We start from the raw sequence: 22,139 nt of genomic DNA, 5'->3' as shown, positions 1-22,139 counted from the left end.
TTTATTTCAGGGGAAGAATTACCCATAATCCTCCTTGGTAATCAACATCATTGTTAACAAGTTCTACCATTGAAGCCTATTATCTAGTTCATACTCCTTTCTCTCCTGAATAAAACACAGAACTAGTAAGGGCCTAACAACCTGTCCTTTAAATTTTTTTTTTTTTTTTTTATGATAGTCACAGAGAGAGGTAGAGAGAGAGAGAGAGAGAGAGAGAGAGAGGCAGAGACATAGGCAGAGGGAGAAGCAGGCTCCATGCACCGGGAGCCCGATGTGGGATTTGATCCCGGGTCTCCAGGATCACGCGCTGGGCCAAAGGCAGGCGCCAAACCGCTGCGCCACCCAGGGATCCCACAACCTGTCCTTTAAAGAGAAGTCACTTTTCTTATTTGATCCTTGCACGAGCTGTTCTGTAACACCCTTTGAAGTCACTGACTTTCAAATTTCTAGTGACAAAACCTTTTCAAAAGGAAGGCAATTCAAATGCCAACATGCAAGAGAAGAGCATGGGAGGGAGGGAGCCCTGCCTTCCCATCCCAGAGGAAGGTTGCCTCCCTTCCACTGCTTTCCAGTTCTGAGTGACCGGAAGAAGCAAGAAATACAATCAACCGTCCAGTTAAGGTCGCAACATGAGAGGAGAGGATGATCCCTCCGTGTTCCTCCCACGTCTGGAGTCTGCTCTACCAGAGATGTTCCATGAAGTCAGGTGAGACACCTCTTAGAGATCCTTCTCTTTCAAGAACTTACAGACACAGTGAGAGAACTAAGCAGTGCTCTACAAGCTCTAGTTTGTGCCAAGAAAAAAAAAAAAGATCTCATCTGGTCAAAGGGCTCCTATTTTTCACGAACTCCAGGTTCTCCCCAAAGGATAAGGCTTTATTTAAGTTAACTTTCCCTGATCCAAATCAGAAGATGGCAAACATTTCGTGACACTAGTCCCTGACTGAGGGTGAGCAAATTACTATCTTTATGTACCTATTTCTTCTCTTACAAGTAGAAATAATGACAGAGTGAGCCATTTCCTAGAATTATTGTAAAGATTAAATGATAGGACAGCTATCATTTATTTGTGCTTGTCACAGTGTAAGAGCCAGTAAACGTGAGCTAATATCACCAAAGCATCATTGCCATCCTGGAGTCTGGAGAGATGTGGCATTTCTTTCGTGAGAAATATCATGGAAAGCTAGAATGAAGATTTTTTTTTTTTGAATGAAGACTTTAATACTTTAATATCGGAAATCAACTCTCCAAAAAGTGTTTTCATCACAAACTGCACCATGTCATTGGGTTCTCAATATAATTACCTGCAAATGACTCCATCCTGAGAATTAATCTTTGCAAAGTATGCTGGGGGAAAAAAAATTCTCTTAAAGTATAAAGCAAGAATTAATGACCACACAGTAAAATTCTCTTAAAAATCTCATTTTAAGATTCTGCTGAGGCCAGATGTGACTGACAATTTACCACTTTGATTCAACTAAGAAAGAATAAAAAGCAGCGTACAGCATTCTTTAAAATCAGTTTTGTTTCACTACTTAATAAACTTATCAGAAATCTTTGTGATTTAAGTATGAAGCAAATCGGTTGTGGTTAGCCCATTCCAGGTGACATACCGCATGTCAACGCACACAACTGCACAGACATACACAGTTCCATTAGGAAATGCTTTTAAAAAAATTTTTTTTAAAGAAAAGGAGGGTTCTATTTAAAAACAGCTGCCAACCCCCACACCAAACCCTCATCCTGGGAATTTGATTCCTTCAAGCCAATTCTGATGAAAGAAAAAAACAAAGAATCTTAGGAGAAAAGTAATTTTGGAATCCAGGCAATAGTAGGGAGAAGATATTGTTCCTTTCTATTTAAATGCATTGCTATGAGATTGCCTAACAGAGGTCTTATTTTCCACTTCCTTACAAGTTCCCTGTGTTGCTACTGGGATTTTTGGTTTTTTTTTTTTTTTTTTTTTAAAGAATCTGTCAACTCCTATCCTAAGTCCTACAGCAGCACACTTGAAAGCAAGGAGACATCACACAGGCAACTTGAAATCCAATTCGGAATGAGCCAACCACATGGAGGGGCCTCCGAGCATCCTGCCAACAACAGCAGATGGGAGCATGGCAGAGCTGGGCACGTCCCCTCACCTCTGCCCACCCTTCCCCACCCCGGACCCACTGACCTTCTGATGACCCGTGACTTCGTCCCTGGTTCTCCCCAGCTCCTCAGCAAGTTTCACGTTCTCTTCTTGCAAAGCCGAAAGCTGCTGGGACTTCTGAGCTGATGCCTGCCTGAGGGTTTCTCTGCAAGGACAGTGAGTGCAGGGTTACCATAGAAACAAGACAGGCAAGGAAACTGTGGGAGACAACCAGCTCCACAGCACTGAGGAAAATATATCTGGGTCACGTGCCCAATGGGATCTATAACAACAGGAGGCCACAGTATCTCTGGACGAAGGGGCTGAATGGCTCTCACCTCTCCGGAGGAGGACTGCCACCCACAATCATTACATGGTTTTTTTAAGCCTGATAAACACTACATCCCACCCTCTCTCCACCCACACTCACCCACTTCTCAACATTCCCCATACAAAGAGCAATGCTACTGTAAAATAAATGACAAGCGAAATGGTCAGTCCTCTCATCTTTAAGGACTATTTCCACTAGAAAATTATGCTAAAACCCAGTATGCTGATAAAGCCAAGGTACTCTGTTCTGACTGCACAGATCCATAATCTGGCTTTTTTTCTGGCAGAAATAAAAATCTAATGGTCCCATTTGCCAGTATCTGTTAGAGTCAAGTGCTGGCGTGAATTTGAAGATATTTTTAGGACGCCTCTTGAGGTGAAATGCCCAAAGGAAATGAGGCTTTCCAGTTACATAACAGGTGTTTCATTTTGACTGTATTCTTTCCACAATGCTGAGTTGTAATTAAAAGTAGCAAATAAAAAGATAGCCTGCGGACCTGTATCATGAACATCAGCATACAGAATGTGAACAGGGTAAGTACACTTATTAAACATCTTGACAATTAAAATTATACAAAATACACATCTCAAATTCTCATCCTTTACACATAGATATTGAAAATACTTTATCTGATCACTGGATTTTAGTTTTCTGTCAGAGAAGGTTTTGATGCCACTATGAGATTTAAGTCTGTGTTGGCTCAACTCCATTTAGGAAGCTGTCATACATGGCTGAATCCTGAATCAAGTCCTCTGGGTATGAATCCATCTGCTGATGCAGGAACATATCTATTTTTAACTTCAATTGTCTAATGGGTGGCAATGCCTGGCATCTTCAGTTTGAGTTTTAATTCTCCATCCACCTATAATATGCATACTGGGGTAAGATTTAGGGGAAGAAATCTACACAGAAATTCTGCTAGCACGTTAAATTAGGTGTTTTACAGAGACATCTACTTAGCAAGTGAAGAAAAACAGAGAAGTAATCTTTGCTTCCAGTCATTCAAAAGCTAGGAGGGTTGATTTTAATTATGGATACACACACACACACAAACACACACACATACACACTCTACAACTACAGCTCAAGTTCACCTTCTGGCCAAAGTCCATCAATTCTTGACAAATCTGAAGATTTTACTTAGGATGAAATCATCGTAAGTCAAATCTTTTATTCCTAGGTGGTCACTGTCTTCCTTAGGAGCTATTTGGTCTCAGCATCTGAGTAGCCTGTCAGTGATATGTTGGTGACTGCTCTTGGTCTCTTAAAGATTTTCATCTTTTAATGGTTTATTATTATTATTATTATTATTATTATTATTATTATTAAGTAAGCTCCATACCATGCATGGAGCCCAGTGCAGGTTTTGAACTCATGACCTTGAGATCAAGACCTGAGCTGAGATTAAAAGTTGGATGCCTAACTGACTGAGCCACCCAGGCACCCCTTAATGGCTTTTTAAATCCGTGGTTTCTATTAAAGGCCCATGCTAAAAAAAATTTAATAAATAAATAAATTAATTAATTAATTAAAGGCCCACACTAAAGAAAATTAAAATGAGTCAAAGAAATTTCAAAATGTCCTAAAGTATTGATCTAAAAAAGCAATATTTGTTCAATGTAAAATCGATAAAATGCTTTCATGAACATTTTCTCAGTCAGTCCTCAAACCCCAATGAGGCCAATATTATTTATATTTTAAAGATGAGAAAACTGAAGCTCAGGGAAGTAAGAGATTTTCCCCAAATCATAAAGCCAGTAAGTTGTAGAAGCAAGAGAACTGGAGTTAAAACTGGTGATGGACCTCACTCGTGATTCGAATATAGAAACACCTTTCCATTTTTCTTTAGAGTGTAGCAGGGTACATGCATTTCATAGAGGAGGCTCTCACAGCTCAATTTCCAGAAATACTCTAGGGAATAATACTGAAAATACCTACAAGTATTTCTAACAATTTTTAAAGCTACCTTTCTTTCTACATGACAGAAGACTATCTCAGTTTTAAAACTGAGAGGGATGGGATCCCTGGGTGGCGCAGCGGTTTGGCGCCTGCCTTTGGCTTGGGGCGCGATCCTGGAGACCCGGGATCGAATCCCACATCGGGCTCCCGGTGCATGGAGCCTGCTTCTCCCTCTGCCTGTGTCTCTGCCTCTCTCTCTCTCTCTGTGTGACTATCATAAATAAATAAAAATTAAAAAAAAAAACTGAGAGGGAGGGGCACCTGGGTGGCTCAGTGATTAAGCATCTGCCTTTGGTTCAGGGCACGATCCCAGGGTCCTGGGATTAAGCCCCACATCAGGTTCCGTGCAGGGAGCCTGCTTCTCCCTCTACCTATATCTCTGCCTCTCTCTGTCTCTCATGAATGAATAAATAAAATCTTAAAAAAAAACACACAAATGGAGAGGCAAATACATATTGTTCACATTGACTTGCAAACACTGTACTTATAAGCCTATTATAAATCTATTAATTGCCATGCTAAATCTATACTAGATTTATTACTGTGCCAGGTGACTAAATACAATAATTAAGCTACTTATATCATTTTCCCTAATATTCAAAATTATATGTCAGAGAGAAAACATTTTATTTCCTCACTCCATCTGATAATAGGAGCTGGCTAACCTAAACCAAGTTTTTCTAAAATCAGTCTAGTAAATAGCATAGAAAGAACACTTAGCTACAAGCTCTGGTTTCCAGCACCAAGGGCAATATTCCGTAGGAGGTAGTTCCAGTTAGAACTCCAGTGTCTAAACTGGTGTCCATTTTCCTCCAGGAATTGAAATCCTGTCAACCTAGGGGAGATACCAGGGAAGTTCTAAAGGACACAGAGTGCCCCATATACATGCTGAACCACAGAGAAAATCAGCAGCTCATTCTCTAGCTTTGAGTCCTGAGGAATGAAAGAATGGTAAAATGACTGCCCCCCTGCCTTTTTTTTTTTTGAGAAGCATGATCCCCATTCCCATTATGTAGTATATTTATTTTAGATGGTCCCTGAAATGTGGCCAAGTCTAGGGCAGGGAACAGAGTCACTGGGGGCAGGGGCTTTCAACCTACTCCTCCTACTCCCTCCACCAGCTTCTGAAGCCTGTCCCTGGTGTCTCCTACTGCTCTGCCCTCCTGCTAAAGAACCCTAGCCACGGTGTGCCAGATTACCAACAGAAGGGGTGATTCCCCCAGGCCTGGTAGGCCAGAAAAAAGGTGGAGAAGCAAAAGCAGCACAGGCTGTCTGCCTGATGGTCCTGACTCCTCCTCAGCCAAGCTACTCCCCTCCTTGGTGGTCAGAGATGCGGGGACAATGGCTCCAGGGAGTAGGACAGGCCAAGATTAGAGAGGCAGCGGCATGGGCCACAGTCTTTTGCTCATGATCCTCTGTGTCCATAGCCAGGAGGCTAAGCTTTTATTGTTCAATGGAATCATTCAAAGAAAAGCACAAAACATTCTCGTAACAGAGGTAAAACCACCCCATACTAATTGGAAGTGGGTGACATGACACAGAGATCTAATAGGGACGGTGGATGCTTTAATACTAGACTGATGCAATGACCATTACGAGAGACTCCTGAATAATCCTGTAGGAAAGAGTTTTATCAAAGTCCCAAGAACTCTCTTGGCTAGGTCCATGCTGGCCCTGCCCCTCCATTACCTAGTATGGCCCAGAGAGCTCAAAGGTGGGATTATGGCAGTGGGAGGTTGGTTAAGGAATCTTCTGCTCCTCAGATCCTCCCTCACCAGCTGCCTGTGTGACACAAATGAACTAAAGTCAACAGTGCTCCAAACTCTCTAGGTCAGCCTAATTACTTGTATCACAGGGGAGATTCCCAAACCGGACCTGGGGCTACCCTCTTGGAGCTGATGGTGTCTCTGTTTCCCATCATGTGACCTTTCTCTCTCTGTGATGTAGCTTAAGAAGGCCAAGAAATGCAAGCTCTTCCTGATGTCCACGAGCACAACTATAAACTGAGAAATCTGTGTATGTGAACAGAAGTAGTGGGATCTGTCTAAACATCGTCTAGGGGATCCCTGGGTGGCGCAGCGGTTTAGCGCCTGCCTTTGGCCCAGGGCGCGATCCTGGAGACCCGGGATCAAATCCCACGTCAGGCTCCCGGTGCATGGAGCCTGCTTCTCCCTCTGCCTATGTCTCTGCTCCTCTCTCTCTCTCTCTTTCTCTCTCTCTCTCTCTGTGACTATCATAAATAAATAAAAATTTAAAAAAATAAAATAAACATCGTCTAGAAAAGTATCAAGTATCATTGAAACTAAGACTGAGGTACAGAAGTGCTGAATCACTACACTGTACCGCTGAAACTAACATTACACTGTATATAACTAACTGGAATTTAAATAAAAATTAAATACAAAAACACGAACTATGACTGAGGAAAGGATTAATCGCTTGCCACCTGAATCACTCAGATGAGATTCTTTCTTGGGGGATTTTAGGAACTCTTAGAAACCAACATGTAGTAGGTTTAGTCCAAGCTTGATCAACAAATTGTATTAAGAAAAGAAAAAAAAAATCGTATTGAGGATGGTGACTTGGAACTGATGCTTCTGTTTGATCAGAACTAGAAGTAAATAATTTAAGCCCTGGAAGGGCAGGAGCCTTATAAATCCATCCTTGTATCCTTCCTAGCATGGAAGACACACTCAAACGTTTACGTCATTAACTGGCTTTAAATGTTGAGGTTCACACAGTTGGTATGGTACAGCTCTCTGAAGAGTAAATGAAATCTACACTGAAACTATCATTTAAAATGCCAGATAAACAGCAATAACTATGAGTATCAGACTTGAAAGGCAAGGATTTGGAGGTGGTGCTGACAAAGGAAACATGGCCAGCCTGTCCACCTGAAACTGATGTAGCAGACTGGTGGTTAACCTCCATTACAAAGATTCTTCCAGGGCAGCCCAGGTGGCTCAGCGGTTTAGCGCCACTTTCAGTCCCAGGCCTGATCCCGGAGACCAGGGATCAAGTCCCATGTTGGGCCCCCTGCATGGAGCCTACTTCTCCCTCTGCCTGTGTCTCTGCCTCTCTCTCTCTGTGGGTCTCTCATGAATAAATAAATAAAATCTTTTTTAAAAATTTTTATTTATTTATGATAGTCACACAGAGAGAGAGGCAGAGACACAGACAGAGGGAGAAGCAGGCTCCATGCAGGGAGCTTGATGTGGGACTCGATCCTGGGACCCCAGGATCACGCCCCAGGCCGAAGGCAGGCACTAACCGCTGAGCCACCCAGGGATCCCCAATAAATAAAATCTTTAAAAAAAAAGAAAAGATTCTTCCAGAGTTCTTTCATCTTGTTTCCATACCAAGAAGTTTGATTCCTCTTAAAAATCAAGATTATTAATATGCTTGAGAGTGACAGGTTTTCTTTCTCGCTACAGGAAGGGCGTTGAGAGATTAATAAAGGGTCTGAGGTTTCAGATCCTTTAAAGCACACTGCTTGGTGTGCCTGGGTGGCTCAGTGGTTGATCCTAGGGTCCTGGGATCGAGTCCTGCATTGGGCTCTCCACAGGGAGCCTGCTTCTCCCTCTGCCTGTCTCTGCTTCTTTCTGTCTCTCATGAATAAATAAATAAAAATATTTAAAAAAAAATGCATGGTGCTTTAGAAAAAAACTCTCATTCCTCTTGTATTTTATTCATCAAGTCATATTCCAATCCCAAACATCTTTACTTGTCAGCCAGCACACATTTTGCTTTGATCCTTTAATCCAGCTATCGGTGTGACTTAGCTACCTAACAGGTAAGTGGCTACAGGTAAGTTACATCTCAGGCGTGCTGGGAGCATTACTTTAAGTACTTGTCAAGCTATTTTTTAAAATAACTAGTATCATTTTCACTTTTGCAATATTAAGTCCCATAGTTTATCTCAAAGGAGATGAACTTACATTTCTTTCCTAAACTCTTCCATTTTTTGGTTCTCTACCGTCAGAAGTTCTTTTGATTTGTTCAGCTCTTCCACGTTCTTCAAGTTGTTTTCCTTAAGTGTATCTAACTTAAAGACCAAGAAAAAAAACTGAATGAAATGATTTCATTTTCCAGGGACATGACTGGATAGACAAATTATTCATGCAAATGGGCACTAAAAAGACGAAATTAGTCACTTGAAAAAAAAAAAAAACACAGAAAAAGTCACCAGGTGAGGAGATGACAAACAACCACATCTATTACAAACTGCAAACCTCCCCCTTATATTTAGTCAGACATTTCCTGTACACCCGGCCAAACTGTCAAACTAAATTGCTACGTGGATTACAACAAAAGTTTGCTTTCATTTCGTGTACAATTCTCAATATTTACGATTGAACCTACTATTCAAGTATGACCCCTCTTAAAACAACAAAAAAAGCCCACAAGAAATAAGTTCCAAAGGCATGACATCAGCAAGAATTACTCTTTGTAATAAAAACAAAAATCCCTTTCCTTTCCTACAGATTAGTAATTTTGGATGTATTTGTCAACTTTAGTACCAAATGGGCGGCGTTCTGACTATAAGAATTTTTTGAATCAAGTATCTGTAGGTAGGAGAATATTTGGTTATCCATCTTAACTTGGATCTGAAAAGGAGAAAGCCATGCAGTGAGGCAGAAAAGCACTCACATTCGTCCAGCCCTATCACGGGCCCACAGGGAATGCAGCCAGCTCAGGGCCTGGCCCTGGTGGGAAAACTGGACATGTTCCTGAGATGAGTGAGGATATGACCAACTATACAGGCTCTGGCAGGTGACAGGAGTTCTAGGGGAGGAGCCTCTAGCAAGGATAGGGAGCTCATTCCGAGCCATCATTGCCCAGGGTATGTTTTCTGATGCCACGGTGGCTTCCTGGGACTTGGGTAGTCATCCCCTACAGTCAGAGATACCTTTGCCACATTACATGCCACCAGTCAGGAGTCCTAGACAGTGCCTTGATAGTCTTAGCATCATGATATTCCTTTTAATGCCCTCTACAACTCAACAGAGGAATCTGGAATTCCAGATTCACAGAGCAAGAAAAACCAAGTATTGCAATGGGTCCCAAAAAATTATTCATCCAGTCTTGTATTCTGGTTGTGACAAGTACACCAAAGGCTGTGTCTTGAAAACACAATTCTCCCTGATTCTATCCTCAAAAATTAAATATATTCCTAAAATCTTCTTATTTAGCTTCTGTGATTATCTTTTTTTAATGCTTTTTCTTCTTCTCTCAGGACTATCAATTTTATAAATGTACCTTCTTCTATATCTAGTTTTATTCACCCTATAATTATCTCAAAATGTGCATATCTTTCCAGATCTCCATCTCTGATCTTCCGTAATGAGGTCTAGCCTCTATGAAGCAGCTATTCAATGTGGCTAGCCCTTCCCCTGCTTTGAGTCCTTAATGTCTCACCTGACCATCCCTTTTAAAAGTATCTGAAGTTCTATGGAACTTCACGTATCTACTCTGGTGAATCAATCTGCTTAGGGTTGAGAGGTAACTGCTTCCCAAAGAATAAAGGGTTGGAGGAGCTGGGAGTGGGGAGCAGGGGAATAAAAAATGGGTCCAGGAATGAGAAATACACTCCTTTGGAAAGAATCAAAGTGATCTCGATGCCACCAGTCTGAGACCTAGAAGTGGCTGATTGGAGAGGACACAGAAGGGAACCAACCAGGGCTGAATGAGGCCAAGAAAAGGTCTATGTCAAACTCAGAGCTGAGAGGTGGAATTTAGTGGCTCATGCTGGGAAAGAGTTGAGGGAAAAAAAACGTGTGTGATTTAAGATAAAAGATACAAAAACAAGAGAGTGTCATGAGTACCTCTCTCATCAATTCCATCACTGAAGTTACCACAAAGCCACACTATCAGGTTTTCCCCTCACTTTTTTAAACGTTGATCCCACTAAGTGAATAATGAAGTAATACACTTTATTTAATATTATTGTGCTCCTGGTGTACATTCGACTCCACTAACACAGATCCAACCTGCATGAGGCCATACTTCAAAAAATAAACAATCCCGAGTTACTGATCAAGCATTCCATGAAGTCGATAAGCTGTCCTTTGTACAAAAAGCCATTTAAATCTGATTACTTCATTCTGTAGTTTTTCATTTGTTTGCTTGGTATCCTCCAAGGAGGCCAGAGTTTCGCTCTTCTCTTTGGTCATCTGTTCCATTATCTGCATGGCGTCTTCTGCCGTTTGAGCAGCCTGAATATAAAAAAGCACTGTGAGAAATGAGGGCAGACCTGAGCAAGCCTGCTGGGGATGCTCAGGCTGTGCTGCTCGGGCAGCCCTCACTGTCTGTGTGGTTAAGGTTAAGGGCCAGTCACCAATCCGATGCCAAGGCAAACAGACAGACGTGAAAGGGGAAGAGAGTTACAGACCCTTTCCATGCCATTCTTCAAACAAGCCAACTGCAATATACCATCTGTGTATTTTCAGACCCTTCTAAACCTGTCTTCTAAGCTCCAAAGTTATACTGTCACGCCCATCATTCTGACCTATATTTGAGAGAAACATTCAGTGATAATAAACAGCAACATCCTTACGTAGCTGAATTTTCCCTTAAGCATATTTATTGCCGTATGTTTGAAATACTATTCTTTGCTATTTCAGATTTGGGGCTTTTGAAATCACTTGTCATTTAGGTTGGTAATTTCTCAAGTAAAAATAAAAATTATTTGGGCAATTATTAACATAAGGCTCAAGTGTTTAATGAGAAGCATTAAATGGAAAAGTCTATGAAGGAAGCTGGGGTAATGAATATAAACATGGCTGTGAATAAAAAAGATAATGTGCATATGGACACAAAACCTTAGCTGATAAAATATAAAAATAATTATAAGAAATAAAATTTTGTGTTTATTTCTTGTTTTTCATAAAAAATAAAACATTCTTAGGCACTTGCTTATAATTTCATGTTGTCTAACAAAACTTATGGAAATTCTGCCTTATGCCTTCCCCACCACCAGCCATGGAGAGCTCACTGGAGTATTCCAACTCCAAATGGATAGACACAAGGAAATAGTTAAAAGTCAAACAGAAGATACTATGTTTCACAATGTGCCCATTTTACTCTTGTTCTTAATCCTTTAAGAACCACAGCTGACTTTTTGAAGAAAAGGTCTCCTTAAGTTAAAACATATATCCTTTTTATTCACAGTTTACAATTCTTTCCAACAGGGAAAGACAACTGCAATTAGAGATTTAGTAAAGAACTGCCCCTTCAGGTGGGAACAAACACATGAGCTTGAGACACATGAGCAACTGCAAAAGTGTGTTGGGGCGGGTGCATTTCCTCAGGTGGCCACAAAGAAGACAAGACCCTAAGCCCCCGGGGCGCTGGGAAGTTAGTACACAGGGTTAGTAGTCCAGGTCTGGTCCCTGACCCTCCCGTTTTACCGTAAATGACTGAAGAGTCTCGAGCTCTCTAATTTTAAGAGTGAGCTTGCTCTTGTCTTTCCTCAAAATACGGTTTTCATTTTGAGATTCTAGGAGGTTGGCTGAGATATGGCTGTTGGTTTTGGCCAATTGGCTAATCTCTTTCTGAAGGATGAAGTAGCTTTCTGCCAGCTTCTCCTTCTCCTTCAGGAGCTCCTCCTTCGTCAGCATCATGTCTCTCTTCTCGGCCAAGAGGTTCTTGTTGTCCTGCACCACCCTGATGCGATCAGCCAGAGTCATCTCATGCTTCAGCCGGAGGTCATCCAAGATCTTGGTGAGGTAGCTGTGCAGCTCCTGCAGCTCTAACTTGGACTTGGACAAGGTGGCAAAATCACTCTTTAGAGTCTCTATATTGGCAGCAAGCTGGGCCGTTTCTGCACTCAAGAGTTCCTTCTCCTTAATTATCTCTACCACTTTCTGCTCAGACTTGGTCTTCTCTTGGACGAGTGCAAACTTTTCAGACTGCAGCTGCTTCGTACACCCTCTTAATTCTTCCAGCTCCTGCTCTAGGAGCACCACCCTCCCGTGAAGTTTATTGTTTTCATACAGGGAGGACTCGTTTTCCTGTGCTCTGGCTTCTTTTTCCAGGATGAAGGACTGCTGTATTGTGTGGATCTCCTCGTTTAGTCTCTGACACTCTTCTTGCAGGCTCAGCCCATCCCGTAGCAAGATGCTCTTTTCCGAACAGCAAGTCTGAAGTTCAGCATTCAGACTCTCCTTTGCTTGCAGGATGCTCGTGTGCTCTTTTTCTAGACTCTTCTTGGCATTTTGAGCCTCTTTCAACATCAGAGAGAGATCACACTTGGTGGCCGCCAGCTCCTGGTTTTCCCTTTTCCTCTCCTGAAGCTCCTTCTTCAGAGTGTCGAGATTACCGAGGAGTTTCATCTTCTCGTGCACGATGATTCTTCTGTTGGCAGACTCCTGATCATATTTCCGTTTGAGGTCTCCCATGGTTTTCATGGAATTCTCTCTTTCTGCAAGCAAATCTCCATTTTGCATTTCCAAGACCGACTTTTCTTTCAAGAGACTGTCATGCTGCTTTTTGAGTTTTGCAATTTTCTGACATACCACCTCCTTCTCAGAAATCAGGTAAGTGATCTTCTCGTTCAGGCTCACTTCGATTTGGGTGGCCTCTTCTGAGCATTTCTTCAGTTTTTCAGTGACAAGTCTGTTTTCACTTAGAAGTTCTTCTTTTTCAGCCAAGAGTCTTCTCTCGGATGAAGCCAAGGTTTCTTTTTCATGCAGAAGCTGGATGCACTCTGAGTCTGTGATCTCCCGACTGGTCTTGATTTCTTCCAGGAGCTTGCTGAGGCTGGTATTTGTAGCCTGAAGCTGCCTCATCTCCAGCTCATCCTTTCTCAGAGCCCGCTGGGCATCGTCCAGCTGTGTGCGGAGCCCACTGGCTTCCGTGCTGAGCAGCTGCTTGATCTGGATGGCAGCCTCCAAGCTGGCACTCAGCTTTTCTCGATCTTGAAGAAGCATGTCCTTCTCAAACTGCAGATCTTTGCTGCTTTGGAGAAGATTTTCTCTTTCCACTTTCAAGGCTATGCACATGTTATCAAGACCTGACTGCTTCTCCAAAGCTGACTTTTTCTCAGTCGTGAGATCTTCAATCTCCTGCACCAAGGTTTTCTGATCTTTGACTAGTTCCTCATAAGAGCTCTGGAGCTTCTGAATAATTTCATCTTTATCTTTAGCCAAGGCAAGATTTTCAGTAACGAGCTTCTTGATATGATCCTCCAGGTGATCTTTTTCTTCCTGATCTTTCTTAGACTCAGCAATCAAAGTATCTTTGCTAAGGTGGAGCTCTTCTACGAGTGCCTGCAAGCTTGCTCTGGAAAGCTGCAAAGAGTCATTTTCCTTACTGATCTTCAAAAGTTCTGCCTGTGCAATATTGACTTCTCGTAGTAATTGCTCTCTCTCAACCACCAAAGCTTCTTTATGGAGCTGTTCCTGCTGATGAAGCTTTTCAGCATCTTGCTTTTCTTCTAAGGCTTTCTCTTTTTCTAAATGAAGAGTTTCATTTACCAACCACAGTTTCTGTTGATCTTCCTGAAGTAAAGTTATTTTGGCCTCCACCTCTACCAGCTTTGATAAAAGTGAACCTTTTTCTAACTTTAAAGCATTCCCCTCCTGTGCAAGAAGCTGCTTCTCTGATTTCAGACCCCTCAGCTCTTCTGACATTAGTTCAATTTCTTTTTTGGCTGATGTTAACAAATAAGTTAGCGACTACAGAAACAAAAGATGGAAAGAATGGAAACAATGAAGTCAAGCAGACAAATGCGAGCCCAAATAACTTAATGTAACCTAAATCATAAAAGTTTGAAATTTTTTTAACAGTAACTGTCATAGAAACTATCTAGATAACAAGAGGGGAAACCTAGATAAAAAGAGCCCACAGGATCCCTGGGTGGCGCAGCAGTTTGGCGCCTGCCTTTGGCCCAGGGCGTGATCCTGGAGACCCGGGATCGAATCCTACGTCGGGCTCCCAGTGCATGGAGCCTGCTTCTCCCTCTGCCTATGTCTCTCTCTCTATCATAAATAAATAAATAAATTAATTAATTAATTAATTTAAAAAGAAAAAAGAAAGAGCCCACAAAAGGTTAATACAAAGCAGGTTTAGTGTTGCCAAGTGCTAGTCTACCCACTGGTTTATCTTTGCAACACTTTTGAAATCATCCCTGAGTGGTACCTATGAGGTAAAAACAGTCTTTTGACTTTGATATCAGGGGATGAGATTCTTTTCTGCCCTTCCAACTTCCCCATTATTTCTATTGTTGGAAGAATTCAGAGAAGAATTTTAAAAAATACAATCCAGAGAACTACAAAAAGTGAGTATGTTTTAATCAAAAAAGGGAGGGAACAGGTGAGGGAAAACAAACTATTGCTTTTCAAACTAACTACAAGACCTTAACTTTCTAAAGGACAATCAATCACTGGCCTAACTTGATCCCAATATTACATATAACTTATTAAAAGTACAGACCAACTTGCTAAGCTTTGGTGACTAAAATAAATGGGTTTAAAAAATACATATATATATATACTGGTTTACAAAATGACTTGACCACATTATCTATACTAGTGCTTTCCAGAACCTCCTGTAGTGGTGTGAGTTTCTTTATCTGAATGAATATGGTAGTCTCTGATTATGTGTGTGGCTTGTGAGCACGTGAAGTCTAGTGAGTACAATGGAGAAGTTAAATTTGTAATTTATTAAAATTTAACAAATTCAAACTCAAATTGATGTGGCCAATGGCTAGTATCTTGGACAGCACAGCTACAGATCACCAGCTCTTAAATGAGGAAATGCAGCAATTTTGTAGGTTCCATGAACCTCCTAATACCTTATATAAAAACTTGCTGAGCATATAAATTTTCCCAGAGGAAAACATCTTAAGTTTCATCAGATTAAAATCTGTGGGCCACTGTTGTTGACAAACACTGAAATCCATAGAAATCAGGTATTGAGACAACTTTGGAAGAGGAACAATCCTAACCAAATGACCCTTGTAAAAAAATTTTTTTTAATTTAAAACATCAGTAAGCAAAATTCATGAGCCTTTACACAAACTACTGGAATGCTGTGGTTTGGTCAGACTGCAACATTTATAAGGAAAACACTAAAAAAGTGGAGTCTGTCCAGATAAAGGGAACCACAAAGACAAAAGGTCTGGAAATTATATCTAGTGTTAAATGGCTCATAAAGCTGGAGATGTTCTATAGGGAAAGACAAAGCCTTGAGAGCGGCATGGAGAGGAGAGAGAGTGCACGTATATATACATAGCACGTGTTATGTCATGGTCTAATTTAATAAACAAGTTTTAGGTGGGATTTGTTTCAAGTCTTATGTATGCTCTTTTACATTTCCTTTTCACCAAACTCCTAGACAAACATTAAAAATAATAAAAGACAAGTATTTACTTTTCTTTGAGCAAGTTCAATGGTGGCAGGAAGAAGTTAAACACTGGCAGGACAGTTGAACTTCATTATCTTACCAGAGTAAAAAAATATACTGGGTTGCAGATATGATCCTGATGCCATAAAATGAAATTTAATGTATTACATTCTATTCTATTTAATAACAGGATGTTTCCTCACAGCCCCTGTCTCCAGCTTCCCTGCCAGGGAGCTCAGAGTGCTTTCCGGGGACATATAAAAGCCCTATAAAAGCCCTCGCTAGAGTCCTCGTTTCTAACATGCCCTATAGGAGCTCTGCTTCTCCAGCACTCACTTGCTTTGCTTGGCCTCTGCCTGTTGTTTTGCTGAAAGATGTCTCTCCTAACCTCAGGGCAAGGTGGTGGCAAGATGGCCAAGATTAGAGGCCACAAGAGGGCCTCCTGCAAGCCAGCAGACAGAGCTCAGGCTACATGAGCCTGTGTGACAGCTGGGAAGCAAGCAGCACAGGGGTGAGGGGATGATGGCTACACAGTACACTCAGAGGAAACACCTGTATGGCAGCCATCACCACCCTGGAGAAGGATCAGCAGCTGGCAGAAAGAGCTGGAAGCCAGGAAAATGTAATTCGCCATCCTGCCATGCACTCAGAGGTTAGCACCTGTAAAGGTCACTGTTACCCATCCCATCTGCTGCTGCTTGATAAGCCCCACTGCAGCCCTGATCCCATGCGGCACCGTGATCCTCTCCTAAGAACATACTTTGGCTTTGTCGGCTTGCTTTTTCAGTTCCACCATCTCCTGCAGCAAGTCACTGTTCTTCTCCTGTGCAGCCTTCAGCCTCTCCTCTGTGTCCGACAGCATCTTATGCAGGTTCTGCAGGACTGCTTCGTGCTTCGCCTTCATGTCACAACTGGCTTCCTCAAACCTGGCTTTCAGATCCTGGCACTGGTTGTGGCTCATTTCCACCTTTTTTTCCTACAGAGATCCCAAGCAAAGCAGTAAGTCATTTAGCCATATGTGCCCCACCCTCACCTTCCTTGCCAGCACACAGTCTCATTTACTCTCCTCACCAGGTCCAACAATTTCCTCAGAAGCTCTTTCTTTTCTTCCTCGTGCTTTTTAGCTGCTTCCTGCTGGCTCTGTTCTGCTTGGAGAGTTACTTCCCCAATACTCTTCTGCAGAAAGTTTGCATTTTCATTCGCCTTCGTCAGTTTCAGCTGTAATTCTTCTACATTTCTAGAATAAGGTTCAACACAAGGTGTCAGAGTTTTCAAAAGAATGCTTTAAATTGAATGGGTGACGGGCACTGGGGGTTATTCTGTATGTTAGTAAATTGAACACCAATAAAAAATAAATTAAAAAAAAAAAAAGAATGCTTTAAATTCCAGAGTTACACTTGGAAAGATACTATTAATAATTGTATTAATGATTAGAAGTTAGGAGTAATTGGGCAGCCCGGGGGGCTCAACGGTTTAGCGCAGCCTTCAGCCCAGGGCCTGATTCTGGAGACCTGGGATCAAGTCCCACATCAGGCTCCCTGCATGAAGCCTGCTTCTGCCTCTGCCTTGTGTCTCTCTCTCTGTGTGTGTGTGTGTGTGTGTGTGTGTGTGTGTGTGTCTCTCATGAATAAATAAATAAAATCTTAAAAAAAAAAAAAAAGAGGGTAGGAGTAATTAATAACATCTGAAATAGAAAAAATGACCTGCCTTGCCCTGAAGACTAATTTGAACAATTGAGACAGTTATAAATACGTTATTTAGAATGACAATTACTATAATTGTGAAGGTTTATTACTTTATGTCAGTAGATCAGTAAGGAAAAATTAGCAAAAAGTAACTTTATATGAGGAAATGAATTATTTAGTAAGTTTCAAAAATTTTAGCAGACTAAATTATCATAAACTCATTCTAATGTCACCTGAGAACAGAAGATACAAAAATGACAAGTGCTAATTTGAAGATCTAGCTTCGAGACACCCATGTGGTTCAACAAGATGTACAGAAGACATGGGACACAAATCCAGAGAATGGGCTAGGAAAGGACTCCGAGAGTAGAGGAGGGAAACAGGGATGGACCCTCTGAGTCACACACCTGCCGAACACCCGCAGAGCTGGAGCTCTCCGCCCACAGGCACCATGCCACAACCACCTGTGCAGCTCCACCCACCTCACAGCAAGTCTGACCACAGGTGGTCAACCAAAGCCCTCTCACCAACCCCTTGCCCCCTGACACTGAACTGTAGGGGCGCATGGGTGGATGTAAACCTAGCTGCCAACTAGTCACACTTTCAGAATCATGGGTCTCAGAGCCCTAAAGTGTCCTCTAAAACTTCTTCCCTTACAAAATAAAACATCTGATTTTTATCCAGCAGCTATTCAAAGAAAAAAAAGGATCAGAGCAACAATAGCCTCAGAATAAAGAAAGGAAGAGAGGTGAGGACAATGGAAGCTATAGTGGTGAAGGGCTGCAACGGCTCTGGGACCAGCCTGCCCAAGTCTAAAACCACAAGCAAGTTACTTCACCTCATGAAGCCTCAATGCCTTTCTCTTCAAGATGGGAACAAGAATTCACTCACCTCCCAGGATTACTATGAGAAGTCAGAAAACACACTCTACTATAGCTGTCAGCATAGTGCAAGGCACACACCTAGTTAGCTTGTAATACAGTTACCCTTCATTACATTGAAACAAGTTAAACACTGTTAGCTGCCTGTGAAAGATGTTCCAGCCCCTGGTAAACTACTACCTTTTCTTTACAAATCATCAAGTCTACAATACTATATTACTCAGAAGGCTCTGTAGCTGATTTAAGGGTACACTCACATACTAAGATAAAGGAAGAGTGACAGGAAACTTTAAAACAGAAGAATCATGAAATTTTGACTCCCCTCCCTCCTAGACTGCACTTCAGAGGTGAACCTAAATCAGGAGCCCTTAAAACCATTCATACGTACTTTTTATTTTTTAAAGATTTTATTTATTTATTCATGAGAGACACACACAGAGAGAGAGAGGCAGAGACACAGGCAGAGGGAGAAGCAGGCTCCATGCAGGGAGCCTGACGTGGGACTCAATCTCAGGTCTCCAAGATCACACCCTGGACCGACAGCGGCACTAAACCGCTGAGCCACCCAGGCTGCCCCATACGTACCTTTCTTTCAGACGTAACTCATCATTCATTTTTGTCAGCTGAGAAGAATTATCTCCGGACATCTTCATGATTTCTGCAATGTCATTTTCTAACTTTTCCTTTGCCTTTATCAAGTGTTCTTCTCTTTCATCTCTCTCTCTAAATTTTGCCTCCATATCTGAATATACATAGGGAAAAAACAGCACTGTAGTATTATAGTCAACAAAAATTTACTGCCTGTGTCCTGTATTCCAAGTTTTGCTCTGGGGATATTTGTACATAGCAATCTCTGCTCTCATAAAAATCATAGCCTAGCCAAGAAGACAGACAATAAACTAGATTTTTTTAAAAACCCCACAAATAGCATAAAAAGTGTTAATTCCTAAAAAAGAAAAAAATACAAGCAGAGAAAGGAACTAAGAAGGAGTTGGGGAGGCTAAAATAAAATCTCAAGCAGGGCCTCTCTGAATTGTGACATTTAAATAAAGACCCGAAGGAACTTAGGGAAAGCAAGTGCAAAGGGTAGTAAAAGAGGCAATCAGAGAGGTAACAGGGCTTGACAGTGGGACTGCAGTTTTTTACTGAGGGAGATGGGAGCCACTGGGTGATCTCGAGCAGAAAAGTGACATGACTTAGCAAAAGGACCGCTTTGGCTGCTGTGCTACAAATGGACTGAAGGGGACGAAGGCAAAAGCAGGCTGAGTAGGTGGCCAGCCATTGTAGCAGCTCAAGTGAAAGATGATGTTGGCTTGAATGAAGGAGAGTGGGGAGAGTGAGAGGAGTGGTGATGTGTGGTGGATTCTGACTTGTTTGAAAACACAGCAGAGAGGATTTGCAGATGTTACTGACATCAAGAAAGTATTTTATCCTATTATACCAATTAATGAATGAAGAAGTGAGCCCTGAATAATGTTACTGTAATTTACTACAGTTATCTCAAATCCTAGGAAACCTACTGTACTCAGTGTTTAGGAAACAGAGACATCTTACCTGTTAAATTTTCTCTCAACTTCTCCAATTCAGTAGACAGTGCATTAAACTGTTCCTCCTTTTGGTGTAACTTATTTACAGTTTCTATTGAGGATAAAGTTAAAAGTTTAATATATTTCATACTTAATATGACATCTAGAGGTTGGCAGTCTTAAAACCAAATCAAATCACATCCTTGGGATTTGATAGGACAGAAATACTAAAAAAGTCCCATTACACATCAAATCACTGTGTAATGGATCTAGAGAAGCAAGCATACATCTTTTTTTGCCTTCTCATGTCTGTGGATTAGGCAAGCACCAGGTATCCCTTTCCAGGCCTCTCTTTCCTCTTTCTAGCTAAAACTCAATAAAGTAATCAAGGACTAAAGATTCAGTAAAAGAATATTTTTCCCAAAGTATACTTAATTTTAAGATGGAACAAGCTTTTAGTCATATGAAGAAAGAATTTAATGGGAGTTTGAGGAAGCCAGTGCAATCTGGCATGACTACATGCTGCAGAAGCTTCCAGAAGAGTGGCAGCAGACTATAAGAGCATCTATCCCCTGTACTCCAGAGGCCAGCTCCAATCTGAGAATGTGACATTCTCTAAAGCCATACTTTAGTAAAACATACCTTGCATGCTTCTCTGAACAGAGACTGCCTCCTCCGAAGCATCAGCAAACTTTTCTTTCTAAAATTAAGAATTGGATATTCAGAGTAGAAAGACTTCAAACTATAGAAATAAGTTTCAATTAGTTATAACTACAACACTATCTACTTTTTGTGACTGATTTTGTTTCATCAAAACTTAAGACATGTAGACACCAAGTACTACCATATGCATACTGTGCATGTACATGACACAGGTGAACGAGATTTACATCTGTACACGTGTGTGAATGTGTATACAGAAGCATATGTGTTTATGCATATATGTTGCACATGTGTATGCTTTTTTCATGTTGCTACCCTCAAGTAGCACATCTCTTCAGAAATCTGCCTGAGACAGTGGTCAGAATTCTGAAATGTTTTATATCTGAGAGTAACCAGAGACTAATATCTTGAAACTGTATCAACTACCTCTTAAACCAAAAAGGCCCACTGCTCACCTATTCTTTTCTAAACACGACAAGAGATTAAAACAAACAACTGCTCTCCTGGTTTCCCTGAGATGAATTCTGAGCTAGATACACCAAGAAAAATTTTAATTAGTATTTCTAACCATTTAGGATTAGGAAAAATATGGGCACACAAGCCACGCAGGTCCACCAAAGTCTAAATGCTGTCCACCTGTGTTATTCCCACAGAGTTAAGAGGCAAATTTTCTCCTCAGAGTACACAGAGGCATATGCTAACTTACAAGAAAAGTAAAGCATCCTGAAAGTTTGGCGGGGGGCGGGAGGAGGCCAGAGAAACAGTATGGAACTCAAAACACATTTTCTTAATGGATATCATATTAGAAAATCGTGATTCGCAGGCCAATTTGTTCTCAAAATGTAACTAAAATACTGTATATCAAAACTGTCCAACATACCATCCACCATGATGGAAATACTTTATCCTGTGCCATTCAATATGGCAGCTACTAGCCACACACGGCTATGAAGCACTTACAATGTGGCTAGTACAACTGAAGAACTGAATTTTAAATTTTATTTAATTCATTTAAATTTATATAGTCATATAGGGACAGTAGCTATGGTAATGAACAGGCAGCTATATATTTAACGTTTGAAAAACTAGAAACTTGTAATATTGGCATTAAAAAAAAGCAAACATTCACCTCTGGTACTAGCACAGAAGTGTAATAAGTGGGGGGAAAAGATGGTATATGGAGGGATCTAAGACAAGCGTCCCTTCCTAACTCACGTTGCTCTCACTCAGTTTCTCCATAAGCCTACAACCTTCCTTTCCCGTGATGTGTGCTTATGGTTGTCAGTCTTTACGAAGTTCCATTTCTGATGCAGGAAGAAGGGAGAATAGTTGAGAAAAGGTAAGGGAAAAAAATGTCTTACAACTAACTTGTAAGGCAAGAGGACATAAGTTGAAAAGAAATATAATTTCCTGAGGAGGAATAAACGGAGTTGGAAGAAATGGTTCCTTGAATTTGTTGAGTTGGACAGCACCCTGCCATCCTGACAGGGGGTGCCAATGGTCCAGGACAGCTCTCTCTGGAGGGCTGTCACAGGCAGGTAGGAGCGTAGCATAAGATCTCATTATAAATGAAACCTAATGTGTTGGGTATATAACTTGGGAGTTCCCTGTGTTTAG

At 41.4% G+C, this 22,139-nt stretch overlaps 1 protein-coding gene across 25 annotated transcripts in view; it reads right to left on the bottom strand.

The window, feature by feature from the left end:
• The window catches only part of CLIP1 (CAP-Gly domain containing linker protein 1), a 123,943-nt gene that overhangs the window by 25,604 nt on the left and 76,200 nt on the right, over positions 1 to 22,139 (bottom strand). For 19 of the 25 annotated variants that reach the window (XR_007406128.1, XM_049101725.1, XM_049101736.1 and 16 more), the window contains 10 exons: positions 20,502 to 20,559; positions 19,888 to 19,971; positions 18,919 to 19,075; positions 16,839 to 17,004; positions 16,528 to 16,743; positions 11,831 to 14,098; positions 10,520 to 10,636; positions 8,360 to 8,466; positions 6,111 to 6,203; positions 2,177 to 2,297 (listed from right to left, as the gene is read on the bottom strand). Coding sequence is in view for 24 of the 25 variants with exons in the window: in XM_049101725.1 (XP_048957682.1) it covers positions 2,177 to 2,297; positions 6,111 to 6,203; positions 8,360 to 8,466; positions 10,520 to 10,636; positions 11,831 to 14,098; positions 16,528 to 16,743; positions 16,839 to 17,004; positions 18,919 to 19,075; positions 19,888 to 19,971; positions 20,502 to 20,559 (3,387 nt within the window). In the remaining variant the exon portion in view is untranslated. The remainder of the gene's footprint in view (positions 1 to 2,176; positions 2,298 to 6,110; positions 6,204 to 8,359; positions 8,467 to 10,519; positions 10,637 to 11,830; positions 14,099 to 16,527; positions 16,744 to 16,838; positions 17,005 to 18,918; positions 19,076 to 19,887; positions 19,972 to 20,501; positions 20,560 to 22,139) is intronic. The other 6 variants (XM_049101744.1, XM_049101745.1, XM_049101746.1 and 3 more) reach the window with 3 other exon arrangements.

The sequence above is a fragment of the Canis lupus genome, chromosome 26 (genome assembly GCF_003254725.2).
Source record: "Canis lupus dingo isolate Sandy chromosome 26, ASM325472v2, whole genome shotgun sequence".
In the NCBI taxonomy this organism is placed as follows: Eukaryota; Metazoa; Chordata; class Mammalia; order Carnivora; family Canidae; genus Canis; species Canis lupus.
This window is presented reverse-complemented; position numbering and strand designations above follow the sequence as displayed.